The sequence below is a fragment of the Eleginops maclovinus genome, chromosome 1 (genome assembly GCF_036324505.1).
Source record: "Eleginops maclovinus isolate JMC-PN-2008 ecotype Puerto Natales chromosome 1, JC_Emac_rtc_rv5, whole genome shotgun sequence".
Taxonomy (NCBI): domain Eukaryota; kingdom Metazoa; phylum Chordata; class Actinopteri; order Perciformes; family Eleginopidae; genus Eleginops; species Eleginops maclovinus.
Window position 1 is genome coordinate 23,620,133 of NC_086349.1, and position 26,068 is coordinate 23,646,200.

The 26,068-nt window shown below is 41.1% G+C and overlaps 2 protein-coding genes across 2 annotated transcripts; one reads left to right on the plus strand and one right to left on the minus strand.

Moving 5' to 3' along the window:
- Positions 1 to 64: 64 nt before the first annotated feature.
- On the plus strand, positions 65 to 15,350 carry itih6 (inter-alpha-trypsin inhibitor heavy chain family member 6). Its single transcript, XM_063887082.1, is given in 19 exon segments — positions 65 to 1,537; positions 2,295 to 2,330; positions 4,400 to 4,554; positions 6,761 to 6,871; positions 7,143 to 7,390; positions 8,295 to 8,464; positions 8,578 to 8,694; positions 9,035 to 9,206; positions 9,297 to 9,395; positions 9,398 to 10,470; positions 10,473 to 10,866; positions 11,448 to 11,474; positions 11,581 to 11,598; positions 11,694 to 11,741; positions 11,831 to 11,860; positions 11,961 to 11,999; positions 12,092 to 12,205; positions 12,832 to 13,215; positions 14,354 to 15,350. Coding segments are annotated over 19 exon segments (3,597 nt in total). The 5' UTR covers positions 65 to 1,429; the 3' UTR covers positions 14,608 to 15,350.
- Positions 15,098 to 24,578, minus strand: gdi1 (GDP dissociation inhibitor 1). The gene is made up of 11 exons (XM_063887201.1): positions 24,297 to 24,578; positions 23,302 to 23,409; positions 23,007 to 23,106; positions 21,758 to 21,892; positions 21,476 to 21,674; positions 20,396 to 20,527; positions 20,175 to 20,274; positions 19,425 to 19,596; positions 18,546 to 18,690; positions 18,381 to 18,435; positions 15,098 to 17,790 (listed from the first exon to the last, which is right to left on the minus strand). Exons 1-11 carry the CDS (start codon positions 24,339 to 24,341, stop codon positions 17,638 to 17,640), a joined length of 1,344 nt encoding a protein of 447 aa, XP_063743271.1. The 5' UTR covers positions 24,342 to 24,578; the 3' UTR covers positions 15,098 to 17,637.
- Positions 24,579 to 26,068: the final 1,490 nt, after the last annotated feature.

The following is a 26,068-nucleotide window of genomic DNA, read 5'->3' on the forward strand; positions in this document are numbered from 1 at the left end:
CTTCAGTTTTTGGCTATGAAAGTAGTTCAAGGCTCCTTCAAAAAGATTACATAGTACAGTAAGGCATGTTTACTTAGGACGGCACCATATTACGCTTTTTGGGGTTTTCACTTGGGTTTTCTTTACACTGTAGTGTGTTAGGTTTTTGTGCATGTCAATGGTCTGCAAAGGCTAAAATCCCAGTTCCCTCGAGAAGGAGTTTCTCTCCCACACACTCCCCCCCTGCCAGAAACGCCTCCATTTACTTCCGTATCACAATGATATCACTATGTAACACTCGTGCTTCTATTGGCTAGCGCTCGGACACATTGTACGTGATAGACTAAGGGGTAGGACATCTCTGAGCAGTTGACCAATCACAACAGAGCCCGCCAGCTAACCAGTCAGAGCAGACTGGGCTGTGGTTTCAGACAGAGGGTGAAAAGTGGTGCTGCAGCACAGGCAGTATGAGAAAAATGAAGAGCTTTTTGAACATTAAAGTCACAGTAGAGACACTAAATACCTAAATATGACCCTAAAAATGAGCAGAATAGGGCCCCTTTAAGACTTTAAAATACCATGTGTGGGCCAGCTCTTCTCTGACCCTCCGCAACACTATAATCAGATATTTTCACATATTTCTCCTTTACCAAACGTTGCACCTCCTGCGATTTGGATAGCGCATTTGTCCATATTGCGATTACGATAACATTGTGCAACCCTAGTTGGATGAAATAATTTCCTTAAATAAACTAAGACTTGTTTTAAATCGTTTCTCAGAAACTAAATCCACTTTAGGAGTCCTGTTGGTGTTGGTTTGGCAGCTCTCTTATGTTTTTATTCCTCCCACAGAGAAGCCACAGTTAAATTTAACAAACTGATTTCACAACACACCAATGGACTGTTCCACTCGTCAAATAATGGGTCTCTGTGAAAGAGCTCTGGGGGAATAGGAAACTCACATTTGGGAGTAATTTAAGGAATAAAACTGCGACCCGGAGCATTTTTATTCAGAGAGGAGGGGGAGATGTTTTGGTAGCGGGGTATTTTACCCAAATAGTAGAGCAGGGGTTAATAATCCCTCATTTCTCGTGGACCTCAGTGGCAGCAGGACGTGAAATTTCCAGTATGCACACACACAAACTGGGAGCTGCTCTCCACACACACAGCGGGACAACTTTCTGACTGAACTTCACACCTTTTTTTTTGAGACTTTCTTTTCCTTTTTTCACCACACGTGTGACGGATGTTTATCAGAACACATTTCATCTATTGCTGCAGAGGAGCTGTTTAAAATAAGGAGTGAGGGAGGGGAGAGAGACTGCCCCTTGCAGAAAAATAACCTGTGTAAAATGTGAGGTATGTGCACAGCGTCCGGCTGCACACGCTGCCTCGGTCACACCGTGAGACCACTTCATCTCGGAGAACTGGAACCTGAATTATTCTGGACATGATGAACTCAAGGATTCACTGCATGCTGGTGTTCTTCACTCTGTACCTGCAAGAGGGATTATCAAGGGAATATGAAGCTAAACCTGGAGCAGATGTTCTTTTACAGGTATATTTATACTTTATTTACCTTCTTTTCTTTCAGTTTTGTGTCAAAAGTAGTTTATGGCTTCTTTCTGAAACACACTCTTCTGTTTAACCAGCTTGAGTAAAGACAGGAGGATGTGTTACAATAATATATAACTTTATTTTGTATGTAAAAAAATTGCTGACTGCCAGGATTTTATTGAAACTATTGGTTCAAAGCTTGTTTTAAGCAACTATATCTTGAATTTAAAAGTCAATTTGTCCTAAAGTGAGCATTTCCAGCTCTAATACAACCTAAACAGTAGCTCAATGACTCAAAATAGACAATATAGTCCTATTTTTCATACATATACTATATGATTTTTGTGTTTCCCCATAAAGGGTTTCCACTCTTTACCTTACTTGTTTATGTTAAAGTCCCAGCAATGTCCAGGCTATGTGGTAATGTATTGACACAGCAATGACTTGTGTGCAGAATTAACATTTGAGAGCGGAGCGTGCAGCCCTCGCTGGCCCTGTGTACAGTGAACGCATTTATTTCCAGTTCCACTTCCCCTCCATTCATGAATGGCTTTGATTCAGACTATTTTGACACATAACCTTGACCCAACCCTCACAGAGGCAGAGTGTGGAGATTACTTCAAAAAGAGTTCCTCCTTTTCTGGAGCCAATGATGTTGTGTTAAGCATCATATCCTAATTGGGCTTTATCTTAAAAAACAGTTTTACAAATGACCCATGCACACGATTGATTGATTTGCTGCCTTGTGTGTATTTCAGAGAATAAGACGTCAAAGCAAACCAACAAAATCAGTGGTAAGTTTTTGCAGATACTGTCATAAGATGCGAAAATACCAAAAATGTATCCAATTATTTTGTTTATTGCACATTTATTTAAAGAGACTCCATATATGGTGGCAGCGAGATTTACAGGACATATTTGCATCGTGGTATTGTAGTGATTGATGTGATTGATGTGATTTTGGAGCTCCAAAAATGTTTTCTGTCCTCTCAAACGTTCCGTCAATATGAAGTATGATGGGTGCAAAAAAAGGAACATCAAAACTCAAGTTCTGCTTGAAAGATTTCTATTTCATGTTTGAAAATATTACGTCATTTTATCTTTGTGATTTTAAAAGTTATTGAAGTTCAAGTTCAAGTTACTTTATTTATACCCAGAGGTAGATTTTGTTTGCAGTAGTAGAGTCCTCATACACACATATGGGAAAGGGATAAAAGAGGCACATATCACACATCATTCAAGAGGCACATATCACACATCATTCAACATCATGAAATCTTACTCTTTAACAGTTACTCATCTGTACCTCTTAGTTATTCATCTAAAAATGGATGAGAGGAAGAAGTCACAGAAATCTTTAACATTTTGTATTTTATAAACTGCTTTTAAACGCTGTAATGAAAAACCCTTATTTGTGAATGAACTCTACAGCTATCAAATGAATACAGTGGAGTAGAATATTGTGTTTTCCTTTGAAAGGTATTAGAGTAAGAGTATAAAGTAGCATGCTGTAAAGGGGTCCTCACAAAGTGCAGTCCTTGAGTATTAGTACCTGTTTACTCTCCGCCCAGGTACAAAGTGACAAGCTTCACAGACAGAATCAACCCTCAGCATCAGGAGCTCCTCTGAGGTCTCCCTCTTCAGTGTTAGCTGTGACGCAATCCCTCGAACACATACAGTAATTCAGTTCAGCTCAAACCGCCGCCCTGCTGAACCCCGCTGCGCTGCAGGCTCTGCCGCCTCGGCCTGCAGTCATGTGGCTGCTGACCAGACTCCGTTCAGTTTGGGCTCAGCAGGCGCCGGCGTTACCCGAGTAAACAGGAGCAGGACAGAGACACAAGTTGGGTAGGATGATGGGTTTAAAAAAGCCTCCATCATTGTCTGTTATAGTCACACCTGATTGGTTGTGGGTAAATGTGGCATGAAGCCTAGTAATGATTTACTCACTTCAAGTTGTGCTACTTTATATTTTACTCCACTGACACAAATACAGCTTTCTGACTTCACTACACTGTTCTGACAGCTGTTACTTTTCAGAGACAGTTTTATCATATGTTTCCCTGAAGTGAAAACCACACATCTTCAAAAGCAGGGATGTTTTTCTGATAGTCTCATGAAAACTTACTTGAGTCCAACGAAAAAACCGGTGCTACAATATAATATAATCTTATAGGATATGATGCATTGCTGTAGTTTAAACTAATCAAAACTACATAAAATAGTTACAATTAAGCAAAACCTTAAACATATACAGCAGTAAAATGCAACAAAGCCATTATTTGAGGATTAATATTATCCAAAAACATCATAACTAGTAGTAAAACCCTGACGGGGACCATTTCACTTCAAAATGACCACTTAAACTTTTGGTATTTTAACTATAAGTGTTTGACTTCAGTATTTTTAAGTGTACTGAAGTATTTTCCCAGTATGGTACTAGCACTTTTAGCCCACCAAGGCCATGCACCATGCTTATGTTCAGTGCATCTTTGAGAAGCGTCCAAGAGGAATATGAAAAGCTGATGTTATATGTGTTTAAGATCAATGCATTCACTGAGAAACGTAACTTTATTGAGTAAAACAAAGATATGGACATAGTTTTGAAACCCAGAGGAGCTCTCACGTAGGCTATCTGCGACGTTGCCACCTCAGAGTCTGTGTTGAGTTTATTATCAGGCTTATATAATGTGGATACAAGCAGATAATATGCACCTATTTCCTATGGTTGACCAGCTGATTTGCCTCACTATGTACGCTTCACAACACCTGTGCATTGTACCTCAGATTTGAATTACTCCTGAACTCCAGTGCTTTCTCCTCTGACCCCTTAAATGCTTTATACCTGTGTCTGTGATGCTACTAGCTGAAGGTGACAGACTACCATGTGAGGTGTACAGTGGTGTCCCGGTACGCTGTCACCACAGTGCAGAGCTCCGTGTGGAACCAGCTGCCCGTCACCAAGGAGGCTGCCTTCGAGGTGGACCTGCCCTCCTCGGCGTTCATCTCCAACTTCACCATGTGAGTCATTGTTTCTCAGTTCTATGGCATACAGAGTTTCTATCCCTGCTTCCTGTGTTTGTTTATGTATTTGACTGTTTCTCTTTTCATTTCCTTTACTTCTTATCTCTAACATCTCTATGAAAGTCAGGAAACGCTTCCAGTCACATTTACTGTGTTTTTGAGGATAATGCTTCTGGGGATTTTACTTTTCCTATAGTGTGTTTTTGTGCATGTAAATGGTCTGCAAAGGCTGAAATCCCAAAGTTCCCTCCAGAACTCTCCCACACACTCCTCTCCTGCCTGAAACGCATCCATTGGACTCCTTTGTTTACTTCCCAGACAAAGTGACATCCTTATGTAACGGTTGCGCTTCTATTGGCCGATAAGCTAACGGGCGGGAAATCTCTTAAGTAGTTGACTAATCACAGAGCTGGACAGCTAACCAATCAGAGCAGACTGGGCTCTGGTTTCAGACAGAGGGTGGAAAGAGGTGCTGCAGCACAGGCAGTACGAGAAAAATAAGTAGCTTTTGAACGTTAAAGCATGGAGACATGTCCCAGCAGAGACAATAAATACTAATATGAACCTGAAAATGTGTTTAATATGGTCCCTTTAAGTATTGAAGTTGGCAGGGAGATTATAATTACAACATTTACCTGCCATATGTTGAAAAAGTAGTAATAAATCAAAGTAATGTTCTGATAAATGGGCTGAATCAGACTTCAGAGGAATTATGTAAGAAACTTGAATTCCGGTCCGGACGAGAGATGCATAATTGGATTACGAAGAGGGTTTTGCCAGCCGCTCTCCTTCAAAAATGGCTAAATATAAACAAAACAAATAAGTCAACATCGCAGGCCAAACACCAAACCTGGAGCGGGATTTGGGAGCGGAAGCAGGTCAGGAGGAGGGGGAACCTGAGGGCAGATGAATACAGGGCTTTGTGAACGAAAAGTCAGAAAGTTAATAGAGAAAATGACAGGAGTTTACCCAGTCCCTACTTTTCTCCCCTGCACAGTTTACCGAGGCACACTGCCAGTTTACACACACACACACACACACACACACACACACACACACACACACACACACACACACACACACACACACACACACACACACACACACACACACACACACACACACACACACACACACACACAGGTTTTTTAAGTATGTGTGATTCTTGAACTTGTACAGGTTTTTTAACACCATAATCCTTCACTTCTGTCACATTTTTACACTCTGCACATCACCTAATACCCCAAAAGGGAAGAGAAATAAAAGCTGTGGCATATGTTTTGTACTTATTCACATTTTATAAAACTTTATTCATCTACTACATCTTATAGACAAATACTGCATTGTGTTTTGACTCGACTACTTTGGTCTGAAAGCTTGTTTTAACCTTACTTATTAGTTCCTCTGAAGTGAAACCATCTATCGTGATGCACCTTGTGATAATCTAAAAGAATGAAGTGTCCTTTATGCGTTGAGAAATGTCTCCTACATCTTAGGCTCATCACCAAATACCTGTGGCAAATGTTGCGTTAGTTTTTGGGCATTTCTGTGTGTGAAACTGAGACCTGTGTGAAACTGAGACCTCTGTGTTCGGTGTGTCGGTCTCTGATGTGCAGCCGCTCCTCTAACCAGCCACACGTATAAATACAAGCGCCTCCATTTTCCACACTGCTCTGTTTCTCAAACAGGACTTGCTTCAAGCCAGAGGGTTTATTTTAGTTTGCCCTTGATGTTTTTTCTCTTTGGATATATTTGTTCAAAGGACGTGACCTTAATTTAGCACCTCGTCACGTGACATCAGCGGTCACTGAAAGTCTAGGAAGTGCTCTGTGCGAGTTGGATCCCTTTTGTGAGCGGAGGTTTTGGTTGGGAGTTTGCCGGGTGTTGCACACGGCGGCGCTCCCTCAGCCGTGTCACCGGCCTGCAAGATCCCTCTTCATTAATGCTGTTTTTAGAGGGAAATTACTATTTTCTCACTCGCCCTGTTTACGACCCACACCTCCCATTCAGATGCTATGAATTCCATTTATAAACACAAGCATGATGCGTGTTTGTGAAGCAGCTTTGTGAAATACAAGGAGGAAAATAAGGTAAATCACGCTGAGCAGCTCAATGCAGGCCAGGCGTGTTTCTGACTGAAATATAATCCGGCCACTGTGAGTCACACAGAGAGCTGTTTCTCCTTCCTCCTCTTTCCCATCAGCACCTCCAATGGCAAGGTGTACGTGGCCCAGGTGAAGGAGAGAGCCGCCGCCAGGAAGATTTACGATGCTGCTAAGAAGCAAGGGAAAACAGCCGGGCTCGTTGCTACCAAGTCAGTACCAGAATGTGTTCTTTAACTTCCTCACACTCTGATCTGTTGAGAAATGCATCATCTTCTTCATTAACTTTGGGTTATTTAAGTGAAATGTACTGATCATACTTTCAGTTATGTGAGTGTTTGAATTTTTATGGTATGGTATTATTAGTTTAACTTAATTAAAGGATATGGACACTTGTATAAGCCCACCAAGACCACCCTAAAATGAAAGATTGAACTTGTACACTATTTTTAAATTGGAGAATGACATCCTGCTGTGTTTCAGAGAGCGGGAGATTGAAAAGTTCCGTGTGGCGGTGAGCGTGCCGCCAGGAGCCGGGGTTTCCTTCTCCCTGACCTACGAGGAGCTGCTGCCTCGACGCCTCGGCCGCTATGAGCTCAGTCTGGGTCTGAGGCCCGGTCAGCCCGTGCAGAACCTCACCTTAGACGTCAGTATAACGGAGAGGACGGGTATCAGCTTCCTCAAGGCCTTTCCTCTCAGGACGAGCCGGCTGCTCTCCAACACCGCTCAAGGTGAAATATGAGGAGTTATTACCTGGTATGATGTATTTGAGATGGTTAATAAGGATGAGCAGCTTTCAGAGAAGAGCCTTTCAATGCTCTTAGATGTAAGTACACACCACCTGGTACCAGCCATCACTTGCTTAAAGCAGGAAGTGCTCTCAAAAGACTTCCTGGTTGACTCAAAGATATAATGAATAACATTTGTCAATCAAAATCTGAATTTCAAAGAGTAGATACTAGTTAGTCATTATGCTAAGCAGCTGGTAAGCTTAGCTTAGCATAATGACAGTGAGCACATGGAAACAGCTAGCCTGGCTCCAAGGAAACAATGTCTTGTACTGTGAGGTAGCCAGGAAACTCCAGGATGTTTTTGCTCCCCTATAACCCTCAATAAAACCACTGCTAGTTATTTTTCATGCTTTTAATTTTGGTACAACCAAAACATAAAGTGCCTTACCGGTTCTGATATGCAGTTACCTTTATTCAGACATATCTGTTTCCAGTCTAGACTAAGGTAACTTTCTTCTGGCTGTAGTTTCATATTGATCCTACAGACTTGGTGTCTGTGTTCTCAATTTACTCTGAAGAAAGCAAATAATCCGATTTCCCCAAATGTCAATCTATATCTTGGGGGAAAGTTTACTTAAAGAGAATTAAAGACTCCCACACGCTGTATTCTTCCCTCAGTCAGACATGGATATTTAATATGAAGGTTTCGGTACACAGACCATCATCAAGTTTTTGCACATATAATATATAATCAATTTAAAATAACCAGAGAAAGGTCTGTGTACTGAAACATTATTAGATATCTCTTTGCTCTCAATGCTTGACCTTTGCACATACAGGTGTGCATCTCCTCTTTGATGCAGATCATTGCATAAACATTAAACCCTGCACTCCTTCCCACCAGGTGATGCAGACGCCCCGGCCTCCACTCATGTTGAGCAGAACACCAACTGTGCTCGGGTCCGCTACAGCCCCACGATACAGCAGCAGAACAGCATCTCCTCCAATGGTCTCAACGCAGACTTCATCGTCCAGTACGACGTGGAGCTCAGAGACCTCATGGGAGAAGTCCAGGTTAGGAGCATCTGTGTGTGTTGTCTAATATACATGCTTTTCAAAATATGTGTTTAGTGTCAGTTAAGGTGATTTTTCTCCCCTATTCATGGTGTGTTTGCATCCTCCCTCAGGTGTATGATGGCTATTTTGTGCATTACTTTGCACCCAGAGGACTTCCTGTGGTTCCTAAGGATGTTATATTTGTCATTGATGTCAGTGGCTCAATGATAGGCACTAAAATAAAACAGGTAAAGTTGAAAATCTTCATGCTTTACCTCACTTTTTACAACCAACAAAACGTGTTGATATAGCCACACTGCTGCCCTGTAATTATTGCCACATTATATTGTCTGCGATTGCTATCTTTTACTCAAGAGAAATAAGTCTATGTGCTTAATTGTGTTTTAATCCTGTGATTCTTAACATATGTAATGACTGCAGTGTAGTGTTTTTTAATCATTCAGGCAATCAATCAAGAGCTGTCAATCAATGCAGTTCTAAGATGATTAAAGTTGCTTGAATCAAAAAAAAGTTCTGCTAAAATGTTGCAGAATTTCTGTCCATAATTCAGATTATTTCTGTCAGTAGACGAAGCAGGCCATGAACACGATTCTCGGGGACCTGAGGGAGGGAGACCACTTCAACATCATCACCTTCTCAGATAAAGTTCACACCTGGAAGAAAGGACGGACAGTTCGGGCGACTCGGCAGAATGTACGAGACGCCAAAGACTTTGTGAAGAGGATTATTGCAGAAGGATGTGAGTGGGAAGTGTTAAGTGATAATTGTACTCAACTTTTCTTATGTTTTCTCTTCCTTTAACACTGATCCTTCCACTTTTCCCCATCAGGGACGAACATCAACGCAGCTCTGCTCTCCGCTGCCCAGCTCGTCAACCCTTCTTCCTCCTCTGGCCACTCTTCCCGTCGTGTCCCTCTGGTCATCTTCCTGACGACGGAGAGGCAACCATCGGCGTAACGACCGGCGACACCATCCTCAGCAACGCTAAAAAAGCTCTGGGCTCCTCTTCTCTGTTCGGCCTCGCCTTTGGAGACGACGCAGACTTCCTCCTCCTGAAACGCCTTGCTCTGGATAACCGCGGCGTGGCGAGGATGGTGTACGAGGATGCCGACGCCGCCCTGCAGCTGAAGGGTTTCTACGATGAAGTGGCCAGTCCTCTGCTATCAGACATCCAGCTGTCGTACCTGGACGACCAGGCGTTTGACATCACCCGCTCCATGTTCCCAAACTACTTCCAGGGCTCAGAGCTGGTGGTGGCCGGGAGGGTCAAACCAGGGCTGACGGATTTTAAGGTGTCGATGTCCGCCACTGACTCAAAACAACGTGTCAAGATGGAAAACGAGGTGTTGATTTCACATGCGAAAGGCAACGGGAGTGCAGATTCAGTCGAGTGCTCTGCAGGCTTGGAAGGCATCTCCACCTTCGTGCACCGCCTCTGGGCGTATTTCACCATCAAAGAGCTGCTGCTGGCAAAACTGAACGCTACTGACCCTGCAACTCAGAGGATACTGGCAGACAAGGCCACAAACCTCTCCCTTAAATATAACTTTGTAACACCGGTCACTTCTTTAGTCGTGGTGAAGCCCGATGCAGATGAAGTTACTCCGACCACTGTAAAACCCACGACCGGAGCCACTACAACCACGACAGCAACAACTACTGCCACCATCAAAATATTAGCTGCAAAGAAGCTCAGCTCTAGCCCAAAGTCTAAAACGAAACCGGACTCTCCTCAGCCACCTCAAAAGCAAACTAAAAAAGTTTCAATATCAACTACTACAGCAAAAGTAGCTAGTACACCATCCAAGAAAACTACAACCACATCAAGTCCCACCTCTGTGAAAACTGCCCCAGCTCCGTTCTCCGGGAAAAAGCCAACCCCTTCCCAAAATGAATCCAAAACTGCCTCTCCACTTCCTGCGGGTAAGATACACACCTCCCTGCTGAATGCTCTAAAAACAGCGGCACCCCCTGCACCCGGAAAGTCTCCACCCCACATCCACATATTGTGAAAACAACCCCCACAGCCACCACAGTGTCGACATTCACCACCAGCACCACGCCTCCACCCAGCTCAGTCCACACCGACCCTGCACCGCTGCCCGGGAGACCCCTCACCACCCAGCCCAGTACAGTGAGGACAACCCTGCCTCCTGTCAGAGTGACTGTTCCCTCCACAGAGGCAGAGAACAGCTCCACCTCTGCTCCTCATGTGCCTGACCTCAGCACCGCCCCACCCAACGCATCGTCTCTCCTCACCTCTCCCACCCCGGTGCCAGCTCCGAGCGTGGACCACAACGACACAGAGCTACGCATCGCCACCTTCGTGTCAGCCACCTTCGCTCCCATGCCTGGTGTGACAGATGGGCCACGTCTGTGGGAAGCAGCCGGGCTTCTGGGTAACCTACACTAGAGTCTGATGTGAAGTCAGAGATCAAGTTACAAGCTGAATATTAAAGGGGACTTATTATGCTATTTGGGCTTTTCCCTGTACTGTGTTATTATTTAGTGCATGTAAATGGTCTGCTGAAATCCCCTAAGGCTAAGTTCTCTCCAGAGGGATTTTCTCTCCCACACACTCCCCCCATGCCTGAAACGCCTCCATTGGACTCCTTTGTTTATTCGCTAACATAGTGACATCAATATCTAACACTTGCGTGTCTATTGGCTAGCGCTCCAATGCATTGTAAGAGAAAGGCTAAGGGGCGGGACATCTCTAAGCGTTGAGCAATCACAACAGATCCCTGCCGTTTAACCAATCAGAGCAGCCTGGGCTCTGGTTTCAGACAGAGAGAGGAGCTGCAGCACAGGCAGTGTGACAAAAAATATAGAGCTTTTTGGACATTAAATCATGGAGACATGTCACAGTAGAGACACAAAATACAAATATGAACCTGAAAACGAGCAGAATATGGCCCCTTTAAGTGTGCAGACTTTTTCATATTTATTCCTAATTTATTGTTCTTCTTTCCTCCACTAGATGTCTCTACTTTCATTCAGAGAAAAGGTAAAACTGATAATCAAACTTAATCTCTGACAGCTGTTTGATTATGATATACCATAATAATCAACAGTGGAAGTAAAACAGACATCTTCTGTTCTATCTCCTGTAGATATTGACCTTGTGAAAGGTGAGTATCACATTTGATTCTTAATAAATATTATACAGTCAAAATCTGAAATGAGCATCACAGCGTGTCCTAAACGCAGGCTCTCCATTCCTCAGACTTCGATGCGACCTACGACCTGGACTACGATCTCAATTATGATGCATGTGAGTTTATAATTGTCATAAGAGTGGATTTAATTCTGTAGTTGCTTTTATTTTAAGTCTTATAAATAACATGTCTGACTTATTTCCAGGGGACGATACCGCAGACACAGAATCATTTGGTAAGTGTTGCTGCACGTCTTAGATAATGTGATATTTATTGTGGAGACACTGCTTGCATTGCGGAGGACTGTCAGTGAGTTTAATGTCTTGTGCTTCTAGATAGTTCTCCATCCACCATCCGGGTCTTCTCCTCATCAGGTCAAGATTTGTATTTGTTTTTCATAACGTTACGCCGTCAAATTGAATATCTTCAGTACTCATGTTGTATTAATGTTGAATGTGTGTTATAGTTGATGGAGATCCTCATTTTGTGGTCCAGCTGCCGAAGCTGCGTCAGAACTTGTGTTTCACTGTCGACGGCCGAGCCAATGATGTTCTCCGACTGTTAGAGGACCCAGAGAGAGGTACGCTTAGAAATAAAATCCCTCATTTAAGTAAAGATGTACATGCTTTATAGGAATTGTTCCCCAACAAAATGAACTCCTCCCTATGTTACTTTGATTCTGAATGAAATGTTGGTTTTATTGCTTGAAAAGTCTTGATGAATTAAAATAAATTAGGGATGTATTTCACAACCAAATAAAAATCACACATGAAATACAGCGTAGTCATAGTCCCAGGTATCCTATTATGAACTCACTACTTCCCAAACACTTTAACTGGTCTCACTGAGGCATCTATAGTGCAAATCCGAGGTGTATGCATGTGTGAGGGAAGTAGTGAGCATAAGATTGGATAAATAAGACATGAACTAAACTCCATAAGTAATTTGAGAACTTGTGAAAGGATGTTTTACTATAGTCTCTCTGTTTGTCAAATGGGGCACCCTTTTACTTTTTTTCATTAGGACTTTCCTCCATTTTTAGATGTTTGTTTTTTAAGAGTTCAAGGTAGAATGAGGTAAATACTTTACATAGAAAGGGCCATTTTGCATGTGAAGTTCTCCTTTAACATCCGCCTCTTTTACTGCACAGTTTGCATTGACTTTGTAGTGCATTTATGCTAAATGTATGTCACCTTTCCCCTCAAGGGATCATTGTCGACGGCCACCTAATGGGAGCTCCCTCTAAGCATGGTGTGGAAGATCGGACCCGGACCTACTTCGACCGGATCACCATTTCCTCCGCCACCGGGCTCTCCGGGGACATCATGATCACCCTCTCGTTGGACGCTGTAGTGGTGGAAGGCGAAGGGCGGGACGATCTCCCCATCAATCAGCAGGGCTCTGTGACGCGGCAGGGGGTTACGGTCATCGTGGACGACCACAGGAGCTGCTGGATCGAGTTGGACCGGGACGTCCGCTTCCTGGTTCTGTTCCACCAGTACAAACACCCCAGCTACCTGCAGATGGCCCACCTGGGTTTCTACATCAGGGACGGACGAGGGCTGTCTGCTTCAACCCAAGGCCTTCTGGGTACGTAGGCAAGCTCACTGACACTCTGTATCGCACAGGGTTGGAGGAAGTCCTTACAAACTGTTAGGGGTGGGGGAAATAATCAATACAGCATAGTAGTGGATGGATAGATAGATAGATAGAATCGGATTGAAATTTCCTCTTAATGTATGGTACGAACTGCACGATCGGTAAGAACAATGTGAATTGGACTTACTACATTTAGGACGGGATGATCTTTGCTCATTATTCATTGACTTAAAAGCATATGTAATGATCTGGGAGAATTCTGGGAGGATCTGTACCAAAATTGGTAGTGTAGTCATATGTCCTTGTACACCCGCTCACAATAACTATGAGTGTATTTTCCACATGTATCACTAGTCCTTTATTTTTAATTGTGTTCGGGTAATAAGCATTAATCCAAGTGTCAACTATAACTGAGTACTGTGCATAATGCGATACAAGGTGTGATTTATATTGTTTACAGCTGAATAATGCACAGAACTTCCACCTTCGTTTATTATTAGCCATATTGCAATGAAACGAAATTCTCAGAATGTTCAGTTTTTCAGAATTCTCTGAATTTTGGCTTTTTTAGTAAGTTGTTCTCAAAGGAGCCCAAAACAATCGGAGGGGACATGACAAGATTTATTTTTAACAATTTCCATTATGCTATAAATGTTAAAATTGCTATATTTTCCTCTTAAATGTAGTGGGTACGGCTGTACGATCTGGTAAAATGAACAAATTGTGACTATTTTCACTTTTTTACTACAATATAGGAGGGATTGATCAATTTTGCATCATTATTTTCATTGACCTTTAAAAACATATGAATGATCATGGTGAGAATTTCTGAGGAGGATCTGTACCAAACAAATATGTTTTGTTTAGTCTGTAGAATACCATATGTCTTGTATCTCTGCCGCTCCACAATAACTTCATTCAGAGTAGTATTTTTCCACATGTATACACAGCCTTTGATTTTTATTGTGCTTCATGCGATGTAAATATTGCATTAATCCATATTGTGATCACTATAAATGTAGGTTTATTGTGCCCTATTAATGCAGTACAAGGTCTGTTTTATACTTGATTACAGTTCTTGAATAAATGCATTCAGTAACTTTCCACCTCTGTCGTTATCTACCTTCAGGCCAATTCCAGCACGTTGATATGAGAGTCACAGCGCTGCAGGATCACCAGGAGGAAGCAGTTCACAACGAGGCGGTTTCAGCGCGGGGGATCCTGAGGTGGGGATCGGAGCACATGCCGGTCACCTTGCAGGACAAGACGCTGAAGGACACGGTGCGGAAACGCCACACGGGCAAGTGTTGGGTGGTGCCCAAAGCCGAGGTAGAGAGACTCCTGGGTCATCCATACGAGAGCTACGTGGTGGATTGTCTGTAATCCGAGCCGAGTCTTCTCCGCCTTCTCTGCTGCTCGGCTCGGGTCACAGTGAATATAATAGCAGGGCTTTCGGATGAGCAAGAAAACGGTGACTCCGTGAGGCTGAAATGTTTCCACGCTATTCTGTCAGGAGCGGTGGGACACAGGTGTGGTTACACAAAGAGGAAATGAAGGAGTAATGAGGACGTACGGTTCGATAGATGTGTAAGGACTGAAGCGTGCTGTTCTCCATCAGGGAGTTTGGATTCATGACTATGACAGAGACTCCTGTTCGCATGGCAACCACAAAATGTCCTTTAGCTCAGCAGCTCACACCCGTCTCACACACCAACTCACTTCAGATATTTATCAGATTATATTTTATCGAGGATTCATTATAAGGCAAAGCCAGATTCTTGTAATTATTAAAGCTGTGGGTTGTATTTTGTAGAGTGTATATAAAATATGATTATATGTAGATAACTTTATAACAAGAAGAAACACACCACAGTTTCAGGGTCTTTCCAGGTTTGCCATGTGCTTTTTATTTTTCTATCATTTCATTCATAGTTTAATTCGTTTTTTATTTGTTACACAAGACATTAGGCATTGCTCACATACTAGTGATCGAACAAGGACAGTAAGTGTTTCTACTACTCAGCCTTAACTGTTTGTATCTTTTGTAAATTTTCAAGGGATATTGTCAATAGTGGTTTCCAAAACAGGCCAAACTGGATGGGAAATTAAAACAGTACGACCACAAATGAGGCTTTTGTTTTCAATACATAAAAATGAGAAGACTATCTGATGCTGAGGAAGGGGAAAGGGAGGGAGGGCTTTGGATATATCGAAGAGTAAACATTATTACAGTTTTTAATCCAATGACACGTTTCCAGGATGAAGACCACACACAATGTTGAAACACACCGCTGTATAGGTTTTAATTTCTAAATAACTGATGGCTGCTGCTGATATCCTCCCATCGAAACCTGTTTCTTATTATATTAAATCATGATGCAGCACTGGAATGATCACTGAATAAGGTAAACATAACACAGCAAATAACAAACAAACAAAAAACAAGGGATTTTCTGTGTGCATCACTTTTCCGTTTTTATCATCAGAACAAAATCTAATAGCATAGCATATTCGGCGTAAACCTTTTCCACAATACGTCAGTGAAATTGAAATAAATAGAGCATAACAATAAGACACGTCAACACCCCAAACAGCGAGACTACTATGTTTAGAGTTGCTAAGTGTTGGATCTAGTGAGATGGAACTGCTTCAGTGTTTCAAATAAAAACAATCGGGGCGTCTCGTCTGTCTGTTAGTTGTGTAACAAGCTGCAGATCAATCCAACTGCAAGTGAGATTTAAGGAACTGCCTCCTCTCAACAACAGCTGATAGAAAACAAGATCCCTTCTATAGTATTCAGTCAGATCTGCAGAGCAACACGCACCAACAAACTGCACTTTGTCAGCCACTTTTGCCAATAACAGCCACACCATTTTTGGCACTAGAGTGACCTGCCACTAACGGTTAGTTAAAAAACAAAGCAGTCATTTTTTAACCGGGTCTAAATATTCTATTAAGACCCCAAAAATTAAGGCTACAACCAAATAAAAGCATCTTGGTTTCGTTCTCGTGGGGCAGCACCTGAACTGTGGCTTCTCACCTTTGCTACAAAGTCTTTTAAAGTTACGGGAGTCTCCAGCTTTTCCCTCTATTTAACAACTACAATTTTTCATAGGATTTTTAGTCCCTAGAGGAGTGACTTACCTAAAGGACACACACAAGGGTTGAAACAACCAAGACACACTCTGGTGCTTTCACTATGAGCCGAAATTTCAGTCTTCACCCTCTTCACTTTAAAAGCGAAACCTTCCAAAATCCAAAACATTCCCTGCAAACATTCTTGTCCCTCACACTTCCTCACATCATTTTCCCTAATATGTTTTCCTCACTCATTCCAGATCTCCCAGAATACTTCAGAGAAAGCCTCTTCCTGTCTCTTTTGCTCCTGACATTCCCTTTTTTTATTTTACTTTAAGACCACAGTTTCAACCTCAGATCTGTAAACTTCATAACTTCAGCCAGTGAAATGTGCACCAAATATATAGAGAAATAAAAGCTCTTCAATAATTTAAAAATTGTTAGAAAGTAAACTATTCAAATTGACATTACACAACAGAGATAAACAAAGGTTGGGTTTTTTTTTTCGGGGTGAACGGTTAATAGCCACTGGTTAGCTTGCCTGCTAGCACAGGGAACACAACAGCATTGCAAAGTGAGCACTATCAGCTGACAGACAGCCCATGTATATGTCATTTTTCATCACATTTTTTTGTCTGACCAACAGATTTTTTTGCCAAAAGGAGTCTTTTGACGAAAAACACAGGTAAAAGACCAGGTAAGAGAAAAGTGAAAGCAGGGTTGACAGGAGCGATGCGTGGAATGGTCCAGCCTTCATACCGCAGTGTCGTCTATGTACAATACTACTGTGTGTAAAAGATGCATGCATCTTAACTGGTTTCTACACTATAAGCCATTACAGGTGTCCCATGTCAGACTTCTCAATGCCGCCAATCCTCCATCCAACCACCCGACGACCTCTGACACGAGGAGAAACCCGTTACAGAAAGAATGAAAATGCTCTGAAAATCGCCGACAACAATTAATAAGTTCACCTCTAATGATAATATTTAAGACGTGGTTATACTGTAAATTCTACAATGGAATGAAAGACCATATCAACCCTGCTTTACAGTGACAGAGATAAGGAGTGTGAGTATTTGAACAGCGTGTGTGCGTGTGTGTGTGGTGTGTGTGTGTGTGTGTGTGTGTGTGTGTGTGTGTGTGTGTGTGTGTGTGTGTGTGTGTGTGTGTGTTTGTGAGCGTGTCAAGAGAGAGGGACGTAAGGGAAAGTGAGGCCAGAAACAGAAACACACCCTCTCCCCCCACTAAAGGCCTTCTAACGTACCCGCTGCCTCTTTTTAAGCCCCGCCTCCTCTCCCAGGCCCCGCCCTCTCTCTGGAGCGCCTCTACCGCTCACTGCTCATCCTCCCCAAACACGTCGTTCTGTTTGCGCTTCATGTTCTCAAAGTCAAAGTCGCTGCCGGTCATGCGTTTGTAGATGTCCTTGATGTCGTTGCAGGTGGTCTCGAAGTGAGTGGTGGCATCGTAGGAGCTTGAGGCGAAGACCTGGGGGAGATAGAACCACAGCAGTGAGAATCAGCAGCTAAACCAGCGTTATGATAAAATATCTGTCACAATATACCCTGGTATCCCTGTATAAAACCATTATTATTATTATTATTATAATCATTATTGTGGAGGGTCTCTATGTCACATCAGTGCTCTTAAATAGCTTAGAAATGCTAGCGACAGTGCTAACCTCCTTCACATGTTCAGCCAATTCATTTAGCCTGTTAGCATGCTAGCTTCACAAACTATTACTGAGCACAAAGCTGAGGCAGGTGAGAAGGAAAACCATCACCAGCAATCCATTTAATAGGAACACATATTTCCCTAAAAACTAAAAATGTCTACCTTGTGACAGTGATAGATTTATCATCTGGGAAACAGATTTGACCTGCCGATGGCACTAGATAAAAAGTCTGTGAACATCAAAGTCAGTAGGGTTCCTCCTCATGGGACCATGATTGTCTGTATAAAATACCATGGTAATCCATCCAAAAGTTGTTGAGTTATGCCCCCATATCAGCTATGAGCATACAGTTTCCATTTACTCAGCAAAAGCTTTTTATAGTTTTATGGAAGAGAAGTCTTACCTGGCTCTCAGTACCATCATCTGTGGGCTCATACAGGTCACTAATAGCCACAAACCTGTTAAAAGAAGCCAAAAAAACCAAACATTAACGAGTATGATCACAAGCATTGTTATGTATTTGTAAAAACATGTTCAGTTTTAAGGCAGGAACTGGTAAAATGCTGACTTTTGGTCGATGGGCTCCAGCAGCTCCAGAGCAGGCTCGATCTCCGCCTCGGGCTCGCCGGTCTCCACCGTGGTGCTGATGATGGCGATGTACTTCCCCTGGGCTGCCACGTTGTGAGCATAGGAGATCATGCACACGTAGATGTCTGATCAAGAAAAGGGTTAAGAGGAAGCGAAAGTCGAGTCAGAAATAAAGCTGCTTTCACTGATTTTTGGCCACTTTTGGTGCCGTGTCATTTCTTTACTTTTTAGGATATTTTCAATGCCAATCCTTTTGTGATTTTACTTCTTGAATGCACAACTTGTACTTCTAACAGAGTGTTTTAATTGAGCACCTCTTCCACCACTGTTTTTTGCCCACCTGATGATATTTCTAACATTTATCCTCTCCTTTTAGCTGCGTCTGGCTCTTTAGCCGCTAAATTAACAGCTATACTAACTTATCTGTCTTTTAGTGCCGGTTAGAAAGTTTGAAAGGAGATTTGAAGAGCTTTTTTTCCTGAAAAGGGCCAGCTGCATCATGCCCCTCGCAAAAAAACCAGGAAAAATTGTGGGTTAGAAAGTCAAACAGTGATCTTTCAGATAAAATAAATCTCCGTAGAGCTGAGAGGAACTGCACAGTCGGGTGGGTTTGACCCATTTCCCAAGTAGTCAAGCGATCCATTGTTGATACCAGAACATTGATTACATGTGCTTTTAAAAAGGAAATAAAAAAAGTACTATGTGCATATCATACGCTGTTGGGTGAGTCACTTACAGGGTAACATTTAGAGACATGCATTGCTTCATTTCTCCTCATAAGAGCGCTGCTTGATATCTCTAGGATCAGCCATCTTTGTTATTGAACGTACTGCTCTAATTTCCACACGATGATCCTTACCTGAGTTGCGGTTAACCTGATTCTGAGGAATGATGATCTGGCAGGAGTTGGCGTCGTTGGTGTTTTTGATCGGGTGGCTGAGGACGCAGATCACACGGATCACCTGACCCGCCTTGCGGACGCGGTCTGGGATGTAGCTGGGATCGCAGATGAGCTGCTTACAACGAGCCACCTGCAGCAGGAATAATGAGATGAGAAATCATTTATAATAACATAAGAAAACATGGAAGAAGTACTCAGATATTTTACTAAAAGAGGCCCTATTTTGATAGTTTTCTGTTTAACGTTTGTATTTTTTTGCCTCTGCTGAGACATGTTTTCATGCTTTTATGTCAATAAGTGTGGGACAGAAACTCTGGAGGGAGCTTTTGGATTTTAGCCTTTGCAGACCACTCACATGCACAAAATAGAGGAAAAAGGAAAACTCCAAAAACCTAAATAGGGCCCCTTTAAGTTGAAGTAGAAATACTGAATTGTTAAAACACTCTGTTCAATGTTGAGTCTTATTTTGAATTTGGATGAGTTAAATATCTGAAGCTGTTCAGTAACTAAAGCTGTTAGATAAATATAAAACAGTACAATATTGGCTCCAAAATGTAGTGGAGTAAAAGTATAAAATGGAGTAAATACACACATTTTTCGTGTCAGAATGAGAGAACATGCATCATTTTATAGGCCTTACTTTTCTTATCCCTCTGTATAGATAAACATATTGACATTGTTAAATTGCGTAATAATAAATCAGCATACCTCTCCTTCAGACTTCACTCCAACAACATGGCCGTCTTCCATCACTATCTCCTCCACTGGTTTGTTCAGCATGTAGGTGCCTCCGTAGATTGCGCTCAATCTAAAAAATGATAAGTGATTAGAAACGGTTAAACTGCGGATAATGGGATTGTACTTCTGTATTCATCATTAAAGCTGTAATGACAAAGAACTACAGATGTAAAGTATATTATAAAAATAACCTGGCAAATCCCTGCGGCAGCTCTCCAAGACCGTACAGCGGGTAGAGGTAGGGGCTCTTCCCATATCGTGCCAGCGATTCACTGTACAGCTTGATGCGATTGATCGTCTCCAAACAGGGAACATCAAGATAGCTGGAGGAGGATACAGCAAAGGGAGATGATGAATAGGATTTCACAACAATAATGTGAAGTATGTGATTGTGTTAATGTAATATTCACAGCCAAACAAACTCATCTTAGTCTAAATACAGTTTTGTTTTTGTGTAGTGTTGATTGAAGGTTTCATGGTATTATCATATGTTTGTATTATATATTACTTTTATTTGCATTATAATTCGTATTAAAGGTACCAGTAGCAATATTCTAATTATTATGTATTATTATGTATTATTATTATTATTATTATTATTATTATTATTATTATTATTATTATTATTATTATTATTATTATTATTATTATTATATTAAAACATATTTATACATTTTATTATTTTTATAAATTATTTTATTTTTTCTATTACAGTTATTACTATTAGATTTAATCTTATATTAAGAAACAGAACTTGATAAAGGAATTGTTTAAACAGTTGTCTATGCAGATTAAGGTTCACTTAATGCGGTAAAAGTGAGCTTGATTTGTTTTTGTAATTGTTTTTTCCAAGTTAAATTGAAATATTCTACATATTTGAAATCAGGCAGTCATTTACTACATTAAAGTTTAAATGAACCCTCATTGTAGCATATTTTCTCTTAGTTATTTCATGATTACATTATAAATATCGCTGTGAAATGAAGCAGCTGTTCTGAAATAAACCTCCAAAATATCTACCTTTACAATTTAATAATGGTCATACTAGCTGCTGGTTCACAACTTCTTGTATGATAACGAACTAATAATGCTCCAACTTATTTAAGCTATATTGTATACGTTGGTTTCTTATTAGAGATGTTAATCTGCCCCTTTTATTTGCCTTTCTTCTGCGTTATCCCCTGTGCTGTGGCGAGGTAAATGTTCCTGCAGTGGTAGCATTAAAGGATTTCTGATGAGATGAGAGAATGACAAAATGCTTTTGTTCTCACTCGTCCGTCCTGTAGAGGGCCAGGGCGTGGCCGGTGAAGTCGATGACATCCTGGCCGAGGTCGAACTTCTTGTACACGTCCCTCATCGTGGTGGTCTTGGGGTCCACGCCCTCAAAGGTCTTGGGGTCGTTCTCATCAAAGTTGGCCACAAAGACTAAGAACTTCCTGAACCTCCGCTTCTCAAACATTCCCATCAGATCTGGAAGTTCAAACGGAGGCTTTTATTTTGTAGCACATGATTTAAATATCACACTCCTGATATTTTGGACAGGAGTGGCTTACTTGAAGCTAGTGCCTCGGTCTCGGTCGACGGCACCTTGTAGATCTTTCCTCCCTTGTACACAAAGCTGCCCTCCACCACCTTGAAGTCCAGGTACCGTGTCACTTCTGTGTAAAGCAGCATCTTCACCAGCTGACCTGCATCACACACCAACACATCTTATTACTCATCATTAATCCTGCCTTAATAGCATCAAGACAGGGACTGACACTTTGATTGGTTTCTTTAAATTGATATTTGATAGGTATAATTAGTTCAGTTTTGGTTTATTTGCACAACTTAAGAAATACAGAAGAAAGGATAAACAGTGCAGAGGGCAGAAAACCCACTGACCCTATATGAAGCATCGACCTAAATAATGTTAAATTTCCCACAATATACAGAAAATAATAGGACCTTTTAATAGTGAGGACTCAATGTTGAGTCTTATTTTGAATTTGGATGAGTTAAATATCTGAAGCTGTTCAGTAACTAAAGCTGTTAGATAAATATAAAACAGTACAATATTAGCTTCCAAAATGTAGTGGAGTAAAAGTATAAATGGAGTAAATACACATATTTTTCGTGTCAGAATGAGAGAACATGCATCCTTTTATAGGCCTTACTTTTCTTATCCCCTCTGTATAGATAAACATAGTGACATTGTTAAATTGCGTAATAATAAATCAGCATACCTCTCCTTCAGACTTCACTCCAACAACATGGCCGTATACAGAAAATAATAGGACCTTTAAATAGTGAGGACATTATTACGATTGGATAAAGAAATTATATAATGCTCAGACTTTTTTAAGAGCCAACTTAATCTCACCTTTGTAATTTAGCTTTTTATTAAATTCTATTTATTCTTACTTTACTGTTTTCTTCTTGTTTTCTTCAGTCTTGTGTTTATCGAGTGTTCTCATAATGAAGCTATGTGTTACTCTGTGTATTACCTCAGGGGAGGTGTGGGTTAGTATTTGTTTTTGTTGTTATAAGTTTTGTTTTGGGGTTAGTGAAGCACTTTGTGTTACCTTTTATGAATGAAAAGTGAATAAAGTTTGATTTGATTATTATATTTAATAAATAATAGATGTAACAACTCACAGGAAATGTGGTCGTGTGATGGATAGGATGATTTTAGTTTATACACCTGCATTAACTCCTGTAATATTATACCAACTGTCCCTCTGTCAGTCCAGTTTATGATGAGTGAGTTTTATGGTGATATATTCATTCTGTTGTGTGTAAAACCAGTGATGCGGGACTGACCGTTGGCCATGAGGAATTTGGGGATAAGGTCGACGTTCCAGTCCCTTCCTCGGCCCATGGACTCAGGCGGGCTGTCTGGAAGACTGAAGCGCTTGTACAGCTGTTGAGGATCGACAGTAAAGAAATACATGAAGTCGCAGAATGAGCCTTACAAGAGGATTAGACGGTGAGCAGATGAAGACAATAAAAACAGCAGCTGATGCACAATGTCACGGGTAGTAAACTGAGATGTACTGAGGGATATAAAATATATTGATTTGCTTTTATAGATCCCAGGAGGTCTTTTTTTTTTTACCTCCTCCAGGGGGGTGATGGAGGAGCTCTCGCCTCCATAGTAGGGGTTCCTGTCCATGTGCAGGACCTTTTTCCCGTTCACAGACATGATCCCGGACAGAATGCATTCCTGTAAGGACCAAACATTACAATTAAATACATTGAATTCAAAATGAAAACAAAGATTCAAAAGCTTTATTGTCATATGCACAGTAGCTAGAGTGTAGTAATGGCAATGGGAATCTTAAATCCCAGGCTACTCCAGCAATGCAACATAAAGGTATATAAGACATATAACAAAAAAAACAATAAGGCTGGGGTTTTCTGTAAAGGAAATAGATTTATAGAAGAGGTTATGACAGAAGGCTGCAGGGAGGACCGAATGACGGACTGCGCATGCGCGGTTTTATAGTTTCACCCACGTATATACTGTCATCATAATAATTATTATCATTTGATTTGTAATAATAACCTGTATTCTAAATAGCGAGCGCAGCTTCATATTACCATATCATAAAATATAAAAGACAAGGCATCAATAGGATATTTGATACCTGTTATACAACTAGGAAAATGTCGACTTTAATGCAACCCGGATTCATATTACTTTATAATGTATCTGTCGCATTGGGAGTGATGAGTAAATGAAATTGAGGCGTGGGTATGCTCTGTCATTTATTCAACCCGTGCTCAGGCCTGCGTCAGGATGGAGGCCTGTCTATGCAAAGAGGACCATGACACTGTGGGGTTACGCCTAAAAGATGCTACTGGGTGTAACACTACACTGATCCTGCTGCGAGAACAATAAAACAACCCCTGGAGGCAGTGTTTCATCTTATCCTGCACATGCATGTCAAAGAACATTAAATTACATTTCTCTTATTGTAATTTTCTAATGTCATTAAGCAGGGGGTGCAGGAGACTTTCACTCCTGCGCTCGGATAGACAAGAGGATGAAACGTCTAAAAGCAAGTTGGCACGATTTCGCGTAAAAGAAAATTATGTTTGACTACTTACTGTGAGTCCGGTGCCCAAAACGATCACATCATATTCCTCATCCATGTTGTATCACCGCCTCTCCCGTCTCGCCCTCTTTTTGCTTTGAGAAATGAAGGGTATTGAAGGAAAGAATGAACAGTCCACAAAAACCGGGGATCTGGCTCCCTTTTCTCTGCAAGAGTGCGTCAAACGGCTTGTTTAAAGTTGAATATTATGTATTTATCATTAGGCATTGATGACCAATGGAATAAACTGTCCACACTGTCACCGGCGAGGACGACCAAAGATGGCCCTGATCGTGGAGCACTCTAGAACAATGTGATTGCGCGACGGAAAGTAGTGCGTATCCTCCTGTCTTCCCATCCTGCCACACAATGGACTCAAACTGAAAAGCTGGGTGTAATACGAAACCCTCCGCTGTGAGCTGGCTTTATCCAGCGATTTTACACGTGTTTAGTTTCATTCCATACTTTGGCTCGGAGTTTAACATGTTTTGCCATTTAAATACATCTTGTACAAGTCTGTGTTATCTATATTTTCTTTTTCTATCATTCCTTTCCAGTTGTAGGCGCAGCGTTACGCGGATGCAGGCAGCTGGTATCCCTCCGCCATCACAGCTGTGTGGATGGGAGTTGCTTTCACTGACCTCACTCAGGCCCTTTTTAATAGAGAAAAATAGTAGTTAAAACTTACAGTTTGTGCTTGTTTGTTTTTGTTTCACAGTGTTTGTAAGTTAATCTTATGTGTATGATGGGACATGACGATACCAAGAGGGAAATGTCAAAATGTAAGTGTGTCAGCACCATGGACAGTTGCCAGGTGTAGCTACCTGCCATTCATTGATAGCGCTGTTCAGCTGCATTTCAGGCCTCCACTTTATCTATGAATGTCTGTTTATGGCAACCGTAAAAATATTATTATTTTCGTAAACAATGCAATGAAATATCCACAAAAAAACAATAGCCAGCAGTGGAAGAAGTATTCAGATCTTTAAATGTGTTGTATTTAAATTATCAATATCACAATGTGAAAAATATTCAACCTTACTTAAATACAAATAAACAAGTACACACAAATAATACAATTAAATTAACTTCAATTAAACATTATCGGCAAAATATACTTAGGTTTCATATTGTGGATTAAAGTGTTGCAAGTTATTGTTCATTATTATTTAATTACATTTTATTTATGAACTCATGAAGGAACACTGCATCCTTCAGTTTATCATAAGAAAAATCTAATTCTGAACTCGTACATTTTGAGAATTTGTAATCTGCAATGTGAAACTAAAGTATAAATAGCTTAACATGAAAATACTAAACCTAAAAAATGATATTTAAGTAAATGTAGTTAAGTTGCTATCCACAATGGGAGGTTTAACACATGGTTGCAACATAGATGCCTTTTAATGCTGCAGTTATTAAGAAATTAGAAACGATTATGATATATTCAAAAAGGCAAAGACAAACTAATCAACCAGTCAACTCATCACATGCACTATTCTCTTGTAGTGTTTTATTTATCTTCATTTCACTTTTTCCATTGTTTTATGTCTTAAGTGTCTTTACGTTGCATTGGTGGAATGGAAGTTTTTCATTGCACTCTACAATAAAGCCTTTGAATGTAATGGATTCATCTCTTTCCACTGGCTAACAATCCTTAACGTTAGCATTACAGCAGCAGCACAGACCGGAAGTCCCTGACAGACAGTAAATTATATATTCCTGTGTCCTGGCTGAGAGAAATTAAACTATTCCTAAATTGTAATGTGACAACGTGGACAGAGC